The sequence below is a fragment of the Pseudophryne corroboree genome, chromosome 8 (assembly GCF_028390025.1).
Source record: "Pseudophryne corroboree isolate aPseCor3 chromosome 8, aPseCor3.hap2, whole genome shotgun sequence".
Lineage (NCBI taxonomy): Eukaryota > Metazoa > Chordata > Amphibia > Anura > Myobatrachidae > Pseudophryne > Pseudophryne corroboree.
In genome coordinates, this window is record NC_086451.1 from 49,056,261 (window position 1) to 49,077,092 (window position 20,832).

At 42.4% G+C, this 20,832-nt stretch overlaps 1 protein-coding gene across 1 annotated transcript; it reads left to right on the top strand.

The window, feature by feature from the left end:
* Positions 1–6,021: 6,021 nt before the first annotated feature.
* LOC134947470 (uncharacterized) lies at positions 6,022–19,169 on the top strand. The gene is made up of 9 exons (XM_063935554.1): positions 6,022–6,351; positions 6,740–6,832; positions 7,428–7,532; positions 9,366–9,475; positions 10,135–10,326; positions 11,218–11,380; positions 15,498–15,663; positions 17,303–17,397; positions 18,465–19,169. Exons 1-9 carry the CDS (start codon positions 6,093–6,095, stop codon positions 18,557–18,559), a joined length of 1,278 nt encoding a protein of 425 aa, XP_063791624.1. The 5' UTR covers positions 6,022–6,092; the 3' UTR covers positions 18,560–19,169.
* The last annotated feature ends 1,663 nt before the right edge of the window (positions 19,170–20,832 follow it).

The window sequence follows — 20,832 nt, forward strand, 5'->3', positions numbered from 1 at the left end:
AAATGGAGGCGCAATTACATAAATGTTTCTTTTTATGAGCAATATGTGGATTTTTTGCTTTTTCAAAAATTTCCCCCCAGATCAGTGAGTGACCAAACTGAAATGATCGGCTTCATGCCCTGTTGCAAATACTGGTTCAGTGGCCCTCATTCCGAGTTGTTCGCTCGCTAGCTGCTTTTAGTAGCTTTGCACACGCTAAGCCGCCGCCCACTGGGAGTGTATCTTAGCATAGCAGAATTGCGAACGAAAGATTAGCAGAATTGCGAATAGAAATTTCTTAGCAGTTTCTCAGTGGCTCGAGACTTACTCCTACACTGCGATCAGTTCAGTCAGTTTTGTTCCTGGTTTGATGTCACAAACACACCCAGCGTTCACCCAGACACAGTGGCGGTTCTTGCCACGGGCAAGCAGGACTTTTGCCCGGGGCGCCGCCTTCCGGAGGGCGCTGGCGCCATCCGGAGGGCGCCGCACCGTGGCAAGATCCGCCACTGCTGCCCGCTGTGTCCCCCGTCCGCCTCCGCTGCCCGCTGCCGTCCCCGTCCTCGGCGCCTCCTGTGAAGGGAACTAGACGCTATGCGTCTAGTTTCCCTTCGTGGAGAGTAACTGCTGAGCGGTGCGCGATGACGTCATCGCGCACCGCACAGCAAAGGTCCTCTCCACGAAGGGAACTAGACGCATAGCGTCTAGTTTCTCTTCGTGGATAGGACCTTTTGCTGTGCGGTGCGCGATGACGTCATCGCGCACCGCTCAGCATTCAAGCGGCGCTTTCAATGTACAGGGGGCGTGACTCACCACGCCCCCTGTATTAGGCCACGCCCCTTTCCTGCCCGGGGCGCTCTGCGCCCTTGAACCAGCCCTGCCCAGACACTCCCCCGTTTCTTCAGACACTCCTGCGTTTTTCCCAGAAACTGCAGCGTTTTTTTCGCACACACCCATAAAACGGCCAGTTTCCGCCCAGAAACACCCACTTCCTGTCAATCACACTACGATCACCAGAACGATGAAAAATCTTTGTTAGGCCGTGAGTAAAATAACAAACTTTTGTGCTAATTTACTTGGCGCAGGCGCACTGCGAACATTGCGCATGCGCAGTTTGCGACTAATCGCTCGGTTGAGAAAAAAACTAACGAGCGAACAACTCGGAATGAGGGTCAGAGTGTAGATGAGGGCTCCTGCAATTCACAGGTCAAATCATGCAGCAATCTATTGCACTAGTTACCACCATATAAAATGATAATTACTTCATTTGGTTGAACTAACTAATACAAATCATACAGCATGTGTGTAATTCAAGACAAAGTATTTATCAAAACTTGGATAGTGATACGTTTTGTGAGAGATAAAAGTACCAACCAATCAGCGCCTGTCATTTTTCAAACACATGAATCTATTTACTAAGTCTTGGAGAGGAATAAAGTTCAATCAACCAGTTTCTGTCATTTTTCAAACACAGCCAGTAGCGGGAGACAATCATGATACCGCCAGTTCAGATTCCGATGGCTCATTTAACCGCACACCGGAATCCTGACATGCGGTTAAATGCAGCCACCGGAATACCGGCTAAACAGGCTATTCTCCCTCTGTGGGTGTCCACAACACCCATGGAGGGAGAATATAATCTGTGGTGAGTGCAGCGAGACACCGTTCCTGCAAGGGGCTTTCTAGCACTTGCCCCGCTGCCGGCATACTGCCGGACGGGATCCCGCTGTCGGGATCATGACAGCCGGGATCCAATCTGCCAGTAAGCAGTACGTATTCCCTGGTAACATGGCATTAGGGAGCTGACTGGCTGGTACTTTATCTCTGTCCACTTAGTAAAATAGACCCATTGGGGTAAATTTACTAAGATGGGAGTTCTATTTAAGATGGGATGTTGCCCATAGCAACCAATCAGATTCCAGGTATTATCTTCTAAAAGGTGCTAGATAAATGAGAAGTAGAATCTGATTGGTTGCTAAAGGCAACATCCCATCTTAAATAGAACTCCCATCTTAGTAAAGTTACCCCATTGTCTGTAAAGTGTAATGCAGAAGCTGATTGGTTGGTACTTTATCTCTCACAATTTTATCTCTCTTCGAGCTTTGATAAATAGCTCCCAAAATCATATACCTGAAATCCAAAGTAAAACAAATCTCTGGAATATCACACATATTTCCTCATGCTAGATTTTCTCACTGGTTATATTTCTCCTTCCATGTTCAGTTTCACATATTAATACTCTAGAAGAATGTAAATATAAATGAAGGATGCTAAAGTGTATGCCTGGAGGTTGTGTTTGATAAAATAGTTAAAAAATGAAAACATTGGTCAGTAAAAATAACCATGTACAACGTGCTACTACAGGGAGGTGACCAGCAAACTTATACTAGATATTAGAACGTTTTACTTATTACATGTCACATAGAATAGTCTGTCTGCTGACAGTCTAAGTGATTGCAGGGACACCTGTCTTGTGAACAAGTTAGACAAAGGATCTGCTGATAATGAGTTTCCAAATATGCGATGATATATCTACAGATGGAGCCTTGCTCATCTAGCCTCTGCTGTACCTAGGTGCACCAAGGATTATTAGCATATCTATTGTTCTCAGCTGCAATACAATACAGAGAGAACAATACAGCAGGGGATTAGGTCATTACAGCAGGGGATTAAGTCTGACTGCCCAGTCTCAGTTACTCCTAGTAAAGGGATAGATGAGCAGGGTTCCATCTGTAGTAGCCAGTATATCATAACTGTACATAGAACAATCATTTACTCCTGTCTTGTATCCGTATGACAGTGGCTTCCAAACTGGGTGCCATAGTACCCTGGGGTGCCTCGGGGCAGTTGCAGGGGCGCACTGGGCTGGTGGTCCAGAACGAATTCAAATCATTTATGCTCAATGTAGCAGGAAAATGAAGTGCTTGTGACTTCCAATCATAAATACGTGAACAATCCTATTCCTTACCATATAACTGTAGCTAAGGATGTCATATAAACACAACTTATTTCATTTTATTTCTGAATTTCTCCGTAACAAACTTTTGGCATACGAATGCCGTGAAAAAACTTCTGATACTCTAGGGCGCCATGATTCAAAATACCATAAGGCAGTGGTTTCCAAACTTTTTTGACAACTATTGCCATGTGATATCCAGGGCAGTAGAGAGCCAGGCTGGGCCCAGGTACTTTTCAGGGTGTGTGATCTACTCACAGGAGGAGCGAAAAATACAGAAAAAAAAATATATATATTGAAGCACATTCTTGGCCACACTGCAGCCTAGCAGACAGCAGCATGTGCTGGGCTGAGGAGAAAAGCTGCAGCTGCTCCTGCCAGGTAAGGGGCGGGGAGCCCTCAGGGTCCCTCCATCAGACCTGGGCCCAGGTAATTGGTACCCTCCCCTATTGGCACCCCTGATATAACAGAAATGTGCTGTTGCTCATTGGTAAAGAGATCCCATAATGATGGAGGCATCACCTTCAGTTCCTACCTGCTAGCCTCTAGAATGATAGCAGCAATAGGAATGTAAAGGACCATGCTTATGAAATAATTTCTAAGAATTTGTAAAATACAACATATTTGCTGATACAGTATTTTTTCCTGACTGTATGCATATAAACACATTTCTACAGAACAGCTAATATATAATGCTGGCTTATGGTAATAATGATGGATCAAACCTTTTTTCCCAGGACATTTAATGGAATACATATTTGGATGAATATATATATTGGTGAAGAACAGTTTTCAGCAAGTCATTTCAATAGAGCATATTATCATGGAGGGATTTCCTGCAGTATTTTACAGTGAACCTGCTGCGTTGGGGCTCCTTGCAAATGCCGTTAGTGCTTTCCTCGTTTGTATGCAAAACTTCTCTCTGTTTAACACCTCTATTACTGCTGGAGGAGTGGAAAACATTCTCGCAGGTAAGGTTCCAGCTGGATGATTTACATGAAATGGAAATACTAAAATGTAATCTAGGTGTTTGTGTATTCTTTTTTGTTTCTGAATCCTACTAATATAGATTTTTTTTGTCTCTCGTATATGTCTGTTTCTTTAGTGATATTGGGGCAGATGTATTAAGCCTGGAGAAGTGATAAAGCAGTGATAAATGCAAGGTGATAACGCACCAGCCAATCAGCTCCAATATGTAAATTTACAGTTAGGAGCTGATTGGCTGGTGCATTATCACCTTCCACTTATCACTGCTTTATCACTTCTCCAGTCTTAATACATCTGTCCCTTAGTTCTTCTGGACTACTATATCATTTTGTAAAAGAATGATTACCATATTTATTCTAAGTACTGTGTATTATTGTACATGGAGGGACCAGTAAACTATGCCCCCTGAATCTACAGCCCACCCTATACTGGTGTGTTTTCATGCACAGGAGGAGAATGATCAGAACATGGTAAGAGATAAAGTGGAGAGAAATAAAGTCCTAACCAATTAGCACATGTCTTTTTACAGGCTGTGTTTGAAAAATAACAGGAGCTGTCTGGTTGATACTTTATCTCTCTCCACTGTATCTGTCTCCAAGCTTTGATAAATCTCCCTCACTGTGGCTTCAGTCGTGCCAAACACCCAATCTTGACGCTCCAGGTCCTGGATTTTCAATCAAATTTCAAATTGGCATGAAAAGTCTGAGCCTCTCTACTCAGTATCCACGTTTAGAGACTTTTCAGGCATTGTCTATATAGATCACTATCAGATTAACACTATCACTATAATCATATTCTAAGTGATTCTCTGCCTCTAAAACCAGCACTGAAAAAGACAGGTAAAGTCCGTGTTTTTAAATAATAATATTCATGAAATATTTCTGTGAGACTAACACGTTCTAGATTATGGAGTCTCTGAAAGGCTTCAGACAGCAGTAAGCATTTCATATATAATCTAAAATGTCATTTCCTTTCTCATTTTAACCTTGCAGGTGTTCACTTGATCCTAATTGGAGGTGTAACTCAGCTCATTGCGGGATTCCTGTCCTTTCGAAAGTATGACCATTTAAGTGGCACCTCATTCCTGGCCTTCTCTGCCTTGTGGAGCAGCTATGGGGCTACTCGTATCATTGTGGGCTCAGAATCAGTTTCTCACAATAGCTCAGCTGTGCCAACCCTTCCTCAGATTCCAGTTAATGAGGGTGCAGTGGCTGGGTTGGTAGCTTATATTTTCATTGCGTTCATCCTGGCTTTCTGCTCAGCGACGGTCAACTATATTATGCCTTTTGTATTTGGGGCCCTTACACTAACACTGATCTTTGAGGCGATAGGGCTGTTTGGTCGCTGGGCCCTGGTAGTCTCTGGTGTACTGGAGTTAATAATAGTGCTATGTGGACTTTATGGGGCAGGAGCTCTTCTACTGAAAGGCATCACTCAGAAATATGTTCTTCCAGGCTTTGGTAATTCTCTTTTCAATGTCCTGCTGCTGGGTTCTGCCAATCGCAACTCTTCAAAAAATACCGGAGAAGAAAAGAAAAAAAATACAAAGTATGCTGAACCAATGGCACTAGGTTACCTGTGTGACTCCATTTCTCCTTTCATTATGGCATTCTACTGCTTTGGATACATGAAGACATTCTATGTAGGTTCCATATGGATCAGCATCATTGTCATCTCTCAGTTGTGTTCTAGCTACTACAGTTATCTACGGGATGATGTTTACCATGCTACTAAATTTGCTTTCCATGGTACCTTCTGGCTGGTGAAGTCATGGGAAGAGTTTACCGTTACAGTTGTTCTCACACCTGGAAATGTCTCCAATAGCAGACAGTTGATGGTTGGTGACTGGTTCTTTCTGGCTGCGGCATGTGTGTTCTGCTTTTTATCATTAAATAAAGACATTCTAGAAGTGACTCACAATACTGCATTTGCCCTCATGACTATATCCACAATCCAGCAGATACCAAGTGCAGCTGCTTACATATTCTTTGGAGTGACTTGCAGCATATTTACTGTAGTTTCCCTTTACACATCATTTGCCAGTCTTGTTAATTCAATTGCAGAGAAAGTACTAATACCCATTGGGAACATCGTGATAACAAGTGCCAAGTTTCAGGATGCCTTGTTTTGGTGCAGACGAAACCTGCAAAAGTCTGAGCAGGAATTGGACATGAAGGAAAATCTCCGCTCCCGCTCCTCAGATCCCCTGTTCTACATCTGCAATGGATTAGCAGCACTGGCGGCCATCCAGAGTTCATTGGACCATACAATCCAAGCACATTTGTCTATTCCTTGGGTACTTATACCTGGTGCTATTATGCAGCTGTATGTCTGTAGAATTGATGTCCAAGGAGGTCGAAGATTTGGATCAGTTCTGCCATTTTGTTATGCTGCTATCTGGGCGACATGGGTATGGCTGCGTTTTGCAGGTAAGAAATCTATAAGTAAACGCAATGTAATCAACTCTTCTACATATAAACAGCCCATGGCATAATGAATACATGCTATAAGATTTATATACTTCAATTCTATACACTAAATCAATTCCTTTAAGTATCATCTATAAAGTTTCCTCATCCCTAATTGCCAGCCAGGCTATCAATTTTCTGTGAAGAATTAATCAGTAATATCAAATAATATCTAAATACCATCGTAGTTTTCACATTTCATTGTAACTTTGTGGAGAAATTTAAAAAAGAAGTCTCCTGGAATCTATATAGTATTTATTATTAGTGTAATATGGAGAACACTGCAAGGACTAATTCCAATGATCTTTCTCTGTGATTTCTAAAGCCTAATATATATTATTTTTCCTAGGTTCTTTGCTAGGAATCGCTACAAATAATGATGGAGGATTCACAGTCGGTGCAATTGCTTTTTTAATAGTCAACATATTTTTAGTTGCCATTGGTAAGTGCAATTTAAAAATAATTTGCAGCTGCAGGAAATAGTAAATTGGGGCTATGTTTAGGAGTAAGCAGGATGATATACTGTATATAGGTGAGGCTGGGATTATTGAGGTGATTTATTATTATTTTATTCACATAGCAGACTTCCAGTCCATGGGAGCTCATTGCAGCCACTGTCTTCCTAGTATAAAATACCTGGTAATGTAAAACAATCATTTGCACTGGAAAGGACAGTAAATGGTAATAAAAATGTCTCAGAAGGGGAGTTCAAGTGGCTGCAAGGGGGCTGGCAATATGATTTCTGTGATTCCAGTCATAATACTGTTTGTCTTGTGATCATGATGTCGGGGAAGGGTCTTTGCAGCATATCATGTCATGAAACCCATATCCCAACTACTACATTAGGGAGGCGATGGAGGTGGGTTCCAAGACTGTTTCCTGCTCTCCCAAGAGTCGAGTAGAGAAGGCAAATATGATATGAATTAAATGAATAGCTTCTCTGTGACAAGCAACTTGTGTTTCAATGCTAATGGCCATCATATGAGCCTGCCTCTATAATAGCCAAATCTGAAGGTTTTATTTTTCCCTCTATCCAGCTTCTTATGCTAATACAGTCCTGATTCTTCTAACCCTTATGATGGAGGCCGTGGTTGTCAGTTTCCTTCTCTTCACATTGGAAAGACTTCCTCTTCAGCTTGAAAGTAAGTGTTGAGTGTTTCCTTGTACTAATATAATTGTTAACATTTGAAAATAAATTCCAGGTGTTGCAGGTAAGTACATTATGCAGAGTGTGATGCAATCAGGTAGCTCCCAACCATACAAGATTCAGCAGAACTGTTTCAAGATTTCTTCAGATGGTGTAAACTGCTTCTCTATGGAGGCATATTCACAAGAATGAGATCTTCCGATGCCTCTTCTGCAGCCTCAGTCAAGCAGCAGAAACTGTCTCTGGGAACATGAGGCGTCATTAGAAAAAAAACAAAATAGCGGGATATGCTTTGGGAAAATATCTATATGGGGAACATGACCTGGGGAGACAATTTGAAGTATTTTAACAGAACAATGTTTATGAGGGGTGGGCAGCAGGGGCGGATCCAGAAGAAAATGATAGGGGGGGGCCCCATGGAAGGGGAAGTACATTTGCGTGCGGCTTCGGTGCATGTGAGGTGGCGCTTCTTATACAATGCCCACAGTTGTAGCGCTCATTATGCAATGTCCACTGTACTGGTAGTGCCCCTTATATAGACCCCATAGTAGTGGTGCCCCTTATGCAATGCCCGTATTGCCCCCAGTAGTAATGTTGCCTGTAGTAATGCCCGCAGTCATTTAGCGCCCTAGTAGTTATGCCCCCAGTGGTAATGCCCCTGCAGTTATGACCCCAGTAGTTTACCTCCCCTTTAGTTTAGCCTCCCAGTGGTAATGCCCCCAGTAGTTTGCCTGCTTGTAGTTTAGCCAACAGTAGTAATGCCCCCCTGTAGTTTGCCCCATTGTAGTTTAGCCTCCAGTAGTAATGCCCCCACAGTGCTAGATCCAAAAATGCCCCTACAGTGCCTGATCCAAAAATGCCCCCACAGTGTCAGGTATACAATTGCCCCCACAGTGCCAGGTAAACAATTGCCCCCACAGTGCCAGGTATACAAATGCCCCACAGTGCCAGGTATACAATTGCCCTCACAGTGCCAGGTATACAAATGCCCCCACAGAAGGTATACAAATGCCCCCACAGCAGTGCTGCAGCTGCTTCTCCGCCCGGCTCTGAGGGTGTCAGGAGGAGAGCGCGGCTATGTCTGGCGCCGGTCGCAGCGGCGTGTAGGACTTCAAACTAGCCGCCGGTTCGTGAGCCAATCAGAGCTCGCGGACCGGCAGCGGCGGCTCCTGATTGGCTGCCAGTCCACGAGCTCTGATTGGCTCACAAACCGGCGGCTGGTTTGAAGTCTGCTACATGCCGCCAGACATAGCCGCGCTCTCCTCCTGACAGCTGAGACATGCTGCCCCCGGACTGAGCGGCAGCATGTTTCAGTGACACAAGCGCGGGGGGGGGGGACGGAGGCCACAAATGACAGGGGGGGCAAGGGCCCGAGTGACCCCCCTGGATCCGCCACTGGTGGGCAGTACACTACAATCTCCATCATTAAATGTTTATTGATTGTAGTTATAATCTCATACAGTATGTTGGCATTAATTTACAAAACCAACAGAATAACAGCAGACAATGAAAAGCGCATCGGAATGCAGAATATGATGCATTGTATTGGGCAGTCAGTTTTATAAAAAGAAGGACGAATCCAGGGACCAAAAAAAACTTGTTATAATCTGGAATTTAGGGACAGTTGCGCTGCATGCTGTATTGAGACCATATGTATGAGGACACATCTGTATGATGCACTTGTTTAGTTACCATGGTATCAGGGTTCCATTGCCATGTGACTTGTCTCTGGTATTTATCTGTGTGTGAAACTCATAACGGAGCCTTAAATGCTTTGATGTTAATATACAAAATGAATGACCTTACCTCTTCATTTCCCCTCCTGTAGTAACGGTGCTGTCCATCTTTAGCATTATTTGTCTCTACGGGTTACTGGCATCGCTGACAAACTGTTTGTTCAACAAAGAGCTAATCCCACTGGGACCTTCAGTGTTCAAGGTAAAGTAATAAATATATACCATTACTAATACAGCTATTTACAGCTAAAAATGGTCTTAAATCTAAAATAAATGATCGAAATCTTCAGCTGTATATGGCAAACCATGCTTATATAATAATGACTCTACAGTTTTGTGGAGCTACAAGTACCAGCAACCCTTGTCAGCGTACAGTAGCTGGAGGAGCCACATATTAGCTGTTGGTGCTGTACGGTAAATTAGGCTTACACCACAGATATTTTCAATGTGCAGTTGTCACAACACGGTCAATTAACTTGTCACATGCAGTGTATACCGTGTCAGACTGGGGCATGAAGGGCCCACCGGGGGGATGCAGTGATAGGGGCCCATACTTAGGGGTGTGGCCAGCCTACAGAGGGGTGTGGCCAGCCTCCACAGAGGCTTGAAATACACAATAGACTTGTGCAGTTTAATGCAACATATCTACCATGTATGATACAAGTGCACAGTCTGGAACCTGATCCCTAGAGGAATGAGTGGGGCCTCAGGCAGTGGGGCCCAACGGTGGTTTCCCCATACCCCTGTGGGCCAGTCCGACCCTGAGTGTATATAAGAAACAGTACACATATACAGACTGCTCACTTTTATCTGATCAGACATTATCATCATAAGTGTAATTTGTGATCACTTTAACCACAGAAACTGGAGCTAGAGAAGGAAGAAGTACCCAGCTCATGTCTCCTTCCTGAGTCTCGTCGTACAAGTGGATTGAGAACGATAGCGACAATACTGGAGAGTGGAGGTGTGTGTGGAATTCCCACAGACACAGTCTATGCGCTGGCTGCTTCCTGCAAACACCCCGAAGCCATCAGTAGGATTTATACTATAAAGGTGAGACTATGCTATATATATATATGGGTCACCCAGGAATTGGAAAATGTCCCCATGGTAATCAGAGCTGTGACAGGTGCCCATGTTCCACATGACCCAGTATATTCAGGCTATACCTCTGATATAAAGCATTCTTCCTACATGTTGCGATTTTACAGTAATTCCCATAATATGTGTAATAACTGTAAAGTACATTTTACCTGCCAGTGTACAGTTCTGTAGGCAGAGAGATTACCTACACACTGTCAGCATGGGACAGCAAGGAATATAATAGATAAACGCTAAGATTATGGTCAGCTCTTTTATTGTAGAAAATAAATGGAACATACTGTATTAAGGAAAATGAGATGAAATGCCATTATGTTACAGTTGTTAATCTGGGGTTTAGTATGAAATACCTACAATCAAAATTCCCGACGGTCAAAATCCCGACAATGTCAAAATACAAACATTTAAAATACAGACACGGTCAAAATACTGACATTTAAAATCGGCACAAGCGGGTCATTATTTTTGTGTGTATGTCGACGTATGTCGGCATCGACACCATATAAGTGTGCTTCGAGCACGGTGCCTCACTGCACTCTGCACACTAATATATTGCCCCTCCAGGTCCACTGGGATGGTAAAGTATGAACAAGTCAGTTTCAATCAAAAAGACATGTTGACATTTTGAATGTCGGTATTTTGACCTTGTCTGTATTTTAAAAGTCGGTATTTTGGCCATGTCGGGATTTTGACCATGTTGGGATTTTGACCATCGGTCAATGGTTGTCAGTATATTGACCGTCGAGATTTTGATTGTAGGTAAATTGACTGCATCCCGTTAATCTGTATTGATTTGTACAAGAAGTTAGTAGAAATGTTATTATGTCTACCCTTGTGCTGCAGGAACGTCCTTCAGAGAAACCCATCTGTATCTGTATTTCTAACTTGGAGCAGCTGCGGGTGTTAAATCCTCCATTCAGTCCTCTCTTGTGGCGGTTCATGGACTCCGTCTATCCCGGAGGGATAAGCTGCATTGTGAAGAAGGGGGAATGGCTAAAAAGATTAGGTAAGTCATGTATGTAGTACACTGCTATACTGCTACATATGCATAGAAAGCATACTATTATAATCCAATATAATGGCCAGGGAGTGGGACACATTGCTGCAGGTAGGTGCCTCTAATAAGCACATGGTACACAACAGGAGGGCATCATGACCCTGGGATTTCAGCATTATATGATCACTGATCATGTTTCTAATGTACTTTCGTTAGTATATTGCAACAAGTATTATTTTCAGGTCTGTCATGAGAAAAGTCAGAATCCTGTACTATATGAGTGAGACCAAGCATTCAGGGTCATGATAATGCCCAATTGGGAACATAAGGCTCCCTCTGCTTACACTGAAAATGGCATGGTGAATGCCTCTTGGCAGTGCCAGGTCTCTTTCTGTGCCCCCACATCGGGACCCCTGATTATCTTACATGTCAAGAATAAGATGAGATGGTAAGAATTACATCCAATCTGAAATAATCGCATTTGTATTTACACATATTTGAAGTGTAAAGATGTATCAAGAATTTGAGAAGCTACATAAGGATGTTTTCTACAGATGGAGGAAAGTATTAGAACAGTGATCATACACTAAATCTGGAGGGTAGTAGGGTTCAGAGTACTTTAAAGTAGTAGAGAGAGGTCTAATAGCTTCCCAAAACAGGTGGTAATGTCTAGTACAGTAGAGGAATGAAATCATGCCTGGGGTAAGGGGCCTATTCATTAGCAACAGATTGACACAATTCTCTAATCCCCCAATCATTGGGTTAGGTAAATGGTGAATTCCAACATGTTGGTTTAACCGATTTGCCAATCCTGACCAAAAAATTATAGGGATTGGCAAATCATTTATTTTAACTTGCAGAATTTCCCAGATTCTTGTAATACACGCAGAAAAATTATCAATTGCCCCACATACAGGACAATCAGGGGCGTCGGAATGGGGGGGGGGGGAGGGGTTTAGCTCACCCCCCCCCCAAAACACGAGAGAGGTGCCAACACAGTGGCCAGCTTCAGCGCTACCCACGCTGCTGTACTATAACTTTACACGGCAGGCAGCGCTGAAGCTGCCTTCCCCACACTGCTAGATTAAGGAGCGGGCGGGCGGGTGGTTTGCGCTTCCGTCCCCACTGCAGCAGCGGCCGGCTAGCCGCAGGCAGCAGAGAGCACAGCCACAGACGGGACAGCTCAACGATGGCTCATCTGTCCAATAATGTATGAATGAAGCAGCCTGCCGCTCAGTTATTGGCTGAGCGGGCAGGCTGCAGGGAAGGCAGCGTGTGGATTCTGGAGCCAGGATACAGCGGTGTTTGGGTGCGTGTGCTGCTTGAAGAGCCATAAAAAGAACAATAAAAAGTAAAAGTAAGGCTGACAGTATTATTTACACATATATGTGTGTATATATATATATATATATATATATATATATATGAAGATATATATGTGTAAATATATATATAAATGTGTGAGAGTGTATACAGTATATATATATATATATATATATATGTACAGTGTGTATATATACATATATATATATATATACATACAGAGAGAGAGAGAGAGAGAGAGAGAGAGAGATGAATACATATAATATGGGTTCAGTATGAAAAGCCAGCTGTCGGGATGACGGCGATCAGTATACCGATGCCGGCATCCCGATCGCGGCAATGCAGACGGTTGCACAGGGCACCCTAACCACCCTCCCATACCCCCTAACCCTTGCTGTCCGCAGCCTAACCCTAACCTCCCCTATTGGTGGCTAACCCTAACCTCTCCCCGATGTTGCCTAAACCTAACCCCCCCTTCCCGCAGCCTAAACCCAAACCTCCCCCCATAGTGCCTAACCCTAAACCCCCTTCTCGGCAGGCTAGCCCTAACCTTCCCTACCCTGCAGCATAACCCTAACCCCTCTGGCGTGTGCCTGAACTTAATACCCGCTCCCGCACGCTAAACCTAACCCAGAAGTTCATATTTACCTTCCGGATCCTGGCTGTCGGGATACTGTATCGTCGTCTGGATCCTGATCTCTTTGGGAATCCAGTGTCGGTATTCTTGCGGATGGCGGGACTCCGGTGTCGATATTACGGCTGCCGGGATCCTGAAGGCATACTGGGGGTCATTCCGAGTTGATCGCTCGCTAGCAGTTTTTAGCAGCCGTGTAAACGCAATGCTGCCTCCCACTGGGGAGTGTATTTTAGCTTAGCAGAAGTGCGTACGGTTGTATCGCATGGCGGCTACAAAAAAATTTGTGTCGTTTCAGAGTAGCTCAAAACCTACTCAGCGCTTGCGATCACTTCAGCCTATTCAGTTCCGGATTTGACGTCACAAACCCACCCAGCGTTCGCCCAGCCACGCCTGGGATTTTCCTGGCACGCCTGCGTTTTTCTGCACACTCCCTGAAAACGGTCAGTTGCCACCCAGAAACACCCACTTCATGTCAATTACTCTGCGGCAACCAGTGCGACTAAAATGCATCGCTAGACCCTGTGCAAAACTGCATCGTTCGTTGTGCCCATACGCGATGGGCACAACGAACGCACATACGCATGCACAGAACTGCAGATCGTTGCGCTGTAAACAAATGCAGCTAGCGATCAACTCGGAATGACCACCACTGTATGTATGTGTGTATGTGTATGTGTATGTATATATATATATATATATATATATATATATATCCATAATTAATCTGTCTGCTCTTTATTAGGAGCCTTACTGTCTGAAGTGCCCCGGGACCCCATGGCCTTAATCTGACACTGCTTCCCCATGTGCTCCACCCCCCACCTCGTAAGCCTACAGTGTCTGCGCTCTGCGGAGACGTGCTGCGTGTAACAGCAGAGGTAACAGCAGCATAGCTGCTCGCTGTGGGGAAGGAATAGGGAGAGTAGCACTAAGGAGGAGGCGCTCTACCTAGCAGATGTGCATAATGGGCTCTACCCGGCATAATGTGTAACGTGTATTGGGCTCTACCAGGCGTAATGTGTAACATGTGTAATGGGCTCTACCAGGCGTGATGTGTAACATGTGTAATGGGCTCTACCAGGCGTATTGTGTATAGTGGACTCTACCAGGTGTATTGTGTAACATGTGTAATGGGCTCTACCAGGTGTAATGTGTTTAATGGTCTCTACCAGGCCTAATGTGTATAGGGGCTCTACCAGGCATAATGTGTACAAGTGGCTCTACCAGGCGTAATGTGTATAATGGGCTCTACCAGGCGTAATGTGTGTAGTAGGTTCTACCTGGCATGATGTGTATAAGGGGCTCTAGCAGGTGTAATGTGTACAAGGGGCAACTCCCAGCTGCTCCATAGAGTTCCATAAAGAAGCAAGAGACTTAAGGTGCCTAAGGTGGCCAGGAGCTAGGGGCGCCAAACTGAGATTTTATCTTGGCCTTCCAAACCAAAAAAACGTTCTGACACCCCTGAGGACAATATAGTCACACATAGAAACTTATCTATTTACTAAGCTTTGGACAGAAATAAAGTCGACAGAGATAAAGTAGCAGCCAACCAGCTCCTAACTGCAATTTTTTCAAACACAGCCTGTAACATGACAGTTAGGGGCTGGTAGGTTGGTACTTTATCTCCGTCCACTTCCTCTCTCCAAGGCTTAGTAAATAGACCTCTTATTTACAGATGAAAGAATTAAGATCATGGGTATGGACCAGTGACCTCATAGTCTGGTACCAAAACTCTGCATCACTTATTATAGTCCCATCTCTTTTCCAGATATGTCTGTGTTACATAGTTACATAGTTATTAAGGTTGAAAAAAGACCATTGTCCATTGTGTATCTCCGTCCTTCCCTCCGTCCCATTACCTATGCATTTATCCTATTAAGCCTCATTTTTCCCTATTTACATTAATAAATGAATCCGATGTTTTGCATTTAGTTACAAATCATTAAAATGCCGGTTGTCCCATCCTGAGAGAGCAGAGACAGAATACACATTCTCAGTAATAGAACAGTGATATCTCACATTAGTACTGAGATGGGGTTGATGGTAGAAGTTTTGCTAATGTAGCCAGTAACTGGAATGGAACAATCCTTACACATGACGTCTGTGCTTTATACTAGGTGAATGGTAGAACCTTAACAGCGCCGTTACCAGATTTTCTGTGTGTTCTAGGTGTGGGGCCTGCCTATGATTATGTTGGAACCCAAGACTCCATAATGATCAGAGTTCCTGATCACTCTGTCACAGCCCATCTTACTGACATGACAGGGCCTTTAGCAATCACCTCAGCCAATCCAAGTGGAGAAAGCGATAGTACTCACCATGACCATGTGATAACGTAAGTGATGTACATTGTTTCCAACTGAGCAAGCCTTTTATAGCAAAATGACACATATGTTTCCTAGTAATAATAATAATAATAATAATAACAACAATAATAATTAAAAAAAACTAATTAATCAACTTGGCAACTACCTGCACTTGCCAGACCAGCTCTTTCTAATAATAGCCTCCTGTTACATTTTCTCACATATTGTAATGTTTAGTTTCCTTTAATGACACAGTTTTTACTTACTACCTGTCATCATCTTAAGCTGGTCATACACCTAAAGATTTACCTGTCAGATCTGGCTGGTTGGAATTGAAATCTGCTAATGGATGAGAGCAACTCTCCTGAACACAATTAAACACAGGAATATTTAGTAACCCTTTAAATGATACATTTTGGTAGAACCTGGGTTTGTGGTATGTTAGATAAACTATACTTTGGTCAACAGTGTCTAGGTCGACCACTATTGGTCGACATGGTTTCTAGGTCGACAGGGACTCTAAGTTGACATGTACTAGGTCGACATGAAAAAAGATCAACATGAGTTTTTTACTTTTATTGGTGTTGTTTTCTTCGTAGAGTGACTTGGAACCCCAATTAGTGCTCTGTGTCCCCTCGCTTCGGGTAAGGTGCCTCGCTCCACTACTGCTGCGCTCGGCACAGGTTACCGTTCCCAATTGTAATCCACATGGATCGTAAAGTATGAAAAAGTTCAAAAAATGAAGAAAAAAAAGTGAAAAACTCATGTCGACCTTTTGTCATGTCGACCTAGTACATGTCAACCTATAGTCCCTGTCGACCTAGAAACCATGTCGACCTACTTACTGTCAACCAATAGTTGCCGACCTAGACATTGTCGACCTAAGTCTTGTCGATCTAGAGACCGGATCCCTGCATTAGAGACTATCATTTGCCTGTGACGTTGCTCATGTGGATGTCTGATATTACTGATCGGAACTAAGTTTACAGTGACAGTAGTGCCATCTAATATTATGATCTATGTTTTATATTGTATACACTGATCACAACATTTCTTTGTAAACAATATTTGCAGTTTTCCTTTAGGGATTAACACAAAAAGATACTTGGGGCTACTAACTTGTGAGTAAGCCATGTAAAGCTGCCCATGGGAGAAGCAGCTGGTCCCAAGATCTCCGCCTGCAGCCCTGAGGATTTTGCAGGGTATGCAATTTATGTATATATTATATATATATATATATATATACATATATATATGTACTTACTGCATTACATATAGTCATTTTGAACTTGAGGAGCCTTCACAATGCTCGCACCGAGCGCCAAGTGTCTGGTTTTTCCTTTATTGCTCCTCTCTCTGATGTCACATTAGTTTCTTTCTAGGTCACTAAGCCATACAATAGTAAATACATGATCCAAATTCCTCCAGTAGTTTTTGTGTGATGCCGGCATGAACAGACACAAAAATTCTGAATTTTTGTTTTGTCTCCATAGTTCATAAACAGTACCTAGTAGTATATGTCTGCAATGCACAGATACAACCCTCACCGTTTTATTATAAGTATAGATAAGAGAGACAATCTGCCATTGTATTCTAGCATGTCTAATGCACTTTCAGTCATTGCTCAATACAGTGCAATGATTACACTATAAATGTCATTTTTTACAGACGCCTGAGCCACAAACTGGATGCGATTCTGTGTGATGGATGTTCCAATGAACTTGTGGGATCAACTGTAGTAATCTGCACCAAAATAGATGAAGGTGAATACTTTTATCTTACACAGACTTCAAATATCTGTAACTCTCTCTGCAAATCTATCACTATTACAGGTTATATTTCTGCATTATAACAATAGACAGACCAGGCAAACAACTTTCATTATTTCAATGCATAAAATCTACCAAATGGAAACAAAATACTCTTCCAAATCTCAGTCTGTCTAATAACTTAGAAATCAGGGTAACATCTAGCGCTAATAAATGTGAGCAGCTTGTATGCAAAATACATTTTGATAGTTAATCGAATAGCAAGCGCTGTTAAGAATAAAGGCCCTCATTCCAAGTTGATCGCTCACTAGCTGCTTTTAGCAGCATTGCACACGCTAGGCCGCCGCCCTCTGGGAGTGTATCTTAGTTTAGCAGATTTGCTAACGAAAGGTTCGCAGTTCTGCTATTAAATATTTCCCTGCAGTTTCTGAGTAGCTCCAGACCTACTCCTAGCTTGCGATCACTGCAGACTGTTTGTTTCCTGGTTTGACGTCACATACACACCCTGCGTTCGGCCAGCCACTCCCCCCGTTTCCCCAGACACGCCTGCGTTTTTTAGCACACTCCCAGAAAACGCTCAGTTACCTCCCAGAAACGCCTCTTTCCTGTCAATCACTCCCCGATCAGCAGAGCGACTGAAAAGCGCCGCTCGGCCCTGTGTAAAATTGCAAAGTTTTTTTGTGAAAGTACTGAGCGCGTGCGCCCTGCGGCCCGTATGCACACGCAGAACAGCCCATTTTTAGCCTGATCGCTGCGCTGCTAAAAACGGCAACGAGCAAACTACTCGGAATGAGGGCCGCACTGTGACACCAACGCTCCCCAGAAGTATCTTGTACATCGCCTAAATTCATATCCATCCCCACAAATAAGCCAAAAAAGAGCTGCAAACACAGCATATTGTTTTTATGCGTTTATATGTCTCATGTTCATTTATTATTTTTTGTCTTCTAACACATATTCTTAACAGTGCTTGCCATTCAATTAACTGTCTAATAACTTAGATTAGAACATCATCACTCAATTACGTTATGGTATCTGCTAACATATATATTCCTTTCCAGGGACTATCAGTATATTACGGGAAGGCTGTGTGCCGGCTGCTAGGATTATGCAGCTGTTTGAGCGTGCTAAGAACATGAAGGAAGATGTGCTGTAGTAACATGGAAATAAATGCTGCATTAGTCACCTACCTATTAACTTGTACTACAAGTCCCGCAGGCGGGACTCAGAAATGTTTTACCGTATGTTAATACTGTATGTTTATATATGTGTGAAAACGTTGTGTGCGCACTGTGTATATTGTTACATTGTAAATTGGAAAATGAAGAGTTGTTGTTTTTTAAGCGTTTTTACTATTTAAGCTATTTAAGTTACTGTAGCATATAACACAGTATTATCAGCAGTCTAAAGCTGTTTACACACTATATATGTTTTATCGTCCAATATATTGTCTGACGTGGATCAGAGCGATATAGTGTACACCATGGATAGTGTGTACCCTCAATCCATCGTTCCCAGGCGTCGTTCATTGAATCATCCTATCGGATGTGCTGCACGCCCAATTATGTGATTCCATGGCCGTCACAGTGTAGTTACATGCAGCATCTAGCCATACATTGCACCTCTGTACAGCGGATCATATAGTGTGTATGCTGGTACATTGTTCTACATTGTAGTGCTACATACTGTACTATTAAATAACAAGCATCATAAGATATATTATTTATTATTATTTATTACCAGTTATTTATATAGCACAGACATATTCCGCACAGTTTATACTTACCTTAATGTGATTGTTTTAAAATATAATATAAAATGAAACACAACTATAAATTCTGACACCTATTTTAAGTTGAAAAAAATATTTTTCAGAATTAATTTTTTTGCTCATATTTTGTATGATTTTAAATAAAGTGCAATAATTTATTCTACTTTCCTGGTCTTGCAATGTGAATGATACAAATGACGTAATGCGCTCAAACCTGGGCTGTACTGCAGCTGCTACTGTTTAATCACTAGCTAGGTAGATAGCATGGACACTAGTGTATGCTTTGTATTCTAACGCACTTGAGAGCTGAGAGTCAGGAACAGAATCTGGCAAATGATATCACACCAAAAAGGTGCAAAGGATGGAAGAAATGTCCTATATAAATCCCACATAATGTGTCCACATACTGGCAGATAAATTATACGTTTTAATGTAAGAAACTAATTTAAAATTAAAAGTTTAATCCATGTGTAACATTTCTTTAGACTCAGTGGCTGTCATATTTTCAATGTTAATTCTTGCTCTATAAATTGCAAAATTAGATCTTCTTGCGCCGTATAATACAAAGTTGTATCCAACCAGACAAGCTATTTACTAACAATAAAACAAGAAGGCAGGCAGTAAGAAAAGTCAGTGGAACAAGGATTGAATGCTGAAATAATGAGAGGTGTGTTATATTACACAGACTGAACTGGTTTAACCTGCCACACAAATATCCCAGTCCCTGGATGTAGTCAGGGCCTTAAAAATCTACGTAGCCAGGACGGCTAGGGTTAGGAAAACAGAGGCTCTGTTTGTCCTGTATGCAAATAAACTAGAGATTATCCCGCACCAGACTAAAATATAGAAATTACTCAGAAAAAAACAACTAATACAAAATAGACCCCAATGGATAGCTATCCGTTATGTTGGAGGTGCTCCAGGAATAATGTAACAAGTACACAGTTAATCGACGTGTGTGGTAGAACCCACAGCTCACCGATAAAAGAAAATTCCTTTGTTTGGAGCACTCTTTTTAGATAATATGTATGTGATGATGAAATATTTATTCAAGATTAAAACGTAACCTTTATTTTTCAAATTTAGACTATAAAATACATGGGGTAATACAATTCAAATAGTATTTAAAGAATTCCCCTAGAAATATAATGTTGGACATAGAATTTGTCCTTGTGGCAAAAATTAATCAAAAATCATAAGTAATCATAAAACTTGAGCCTATAATTCATACACAGCTCAAAAGACAGTCATCTGTCTAACTTCCAGCAGGCAGCATACATAATACATTGTAAGTCATCAGATCCTGTGGCTGAAGAAAGTCTGCACATGAAACTAACATATCCTCCTAAATCCCAGCTTAAATAACAAAAATATGATAATTACATCGGCATGACTCCTCTGTTATATCTCCAGTAAGAATAGTATTAGTAATACACTGTATAAAGTTCAAATAATGAGTGGCTACCCAGCCATGTGGCTAAGTATATCATAAACAATGTAATTCATAATACACATAGCAGAGTATTCCTTGGGCAAAGCAATATAAGGATAACATTGTAACAACCTCAAAGTATGTATCTAAATGTTGGTGTCACAAGGTATCACACAGGGTTGTAACCATTAACAAAATTTGTTTAAAAAAAAAACACAGATTGTGC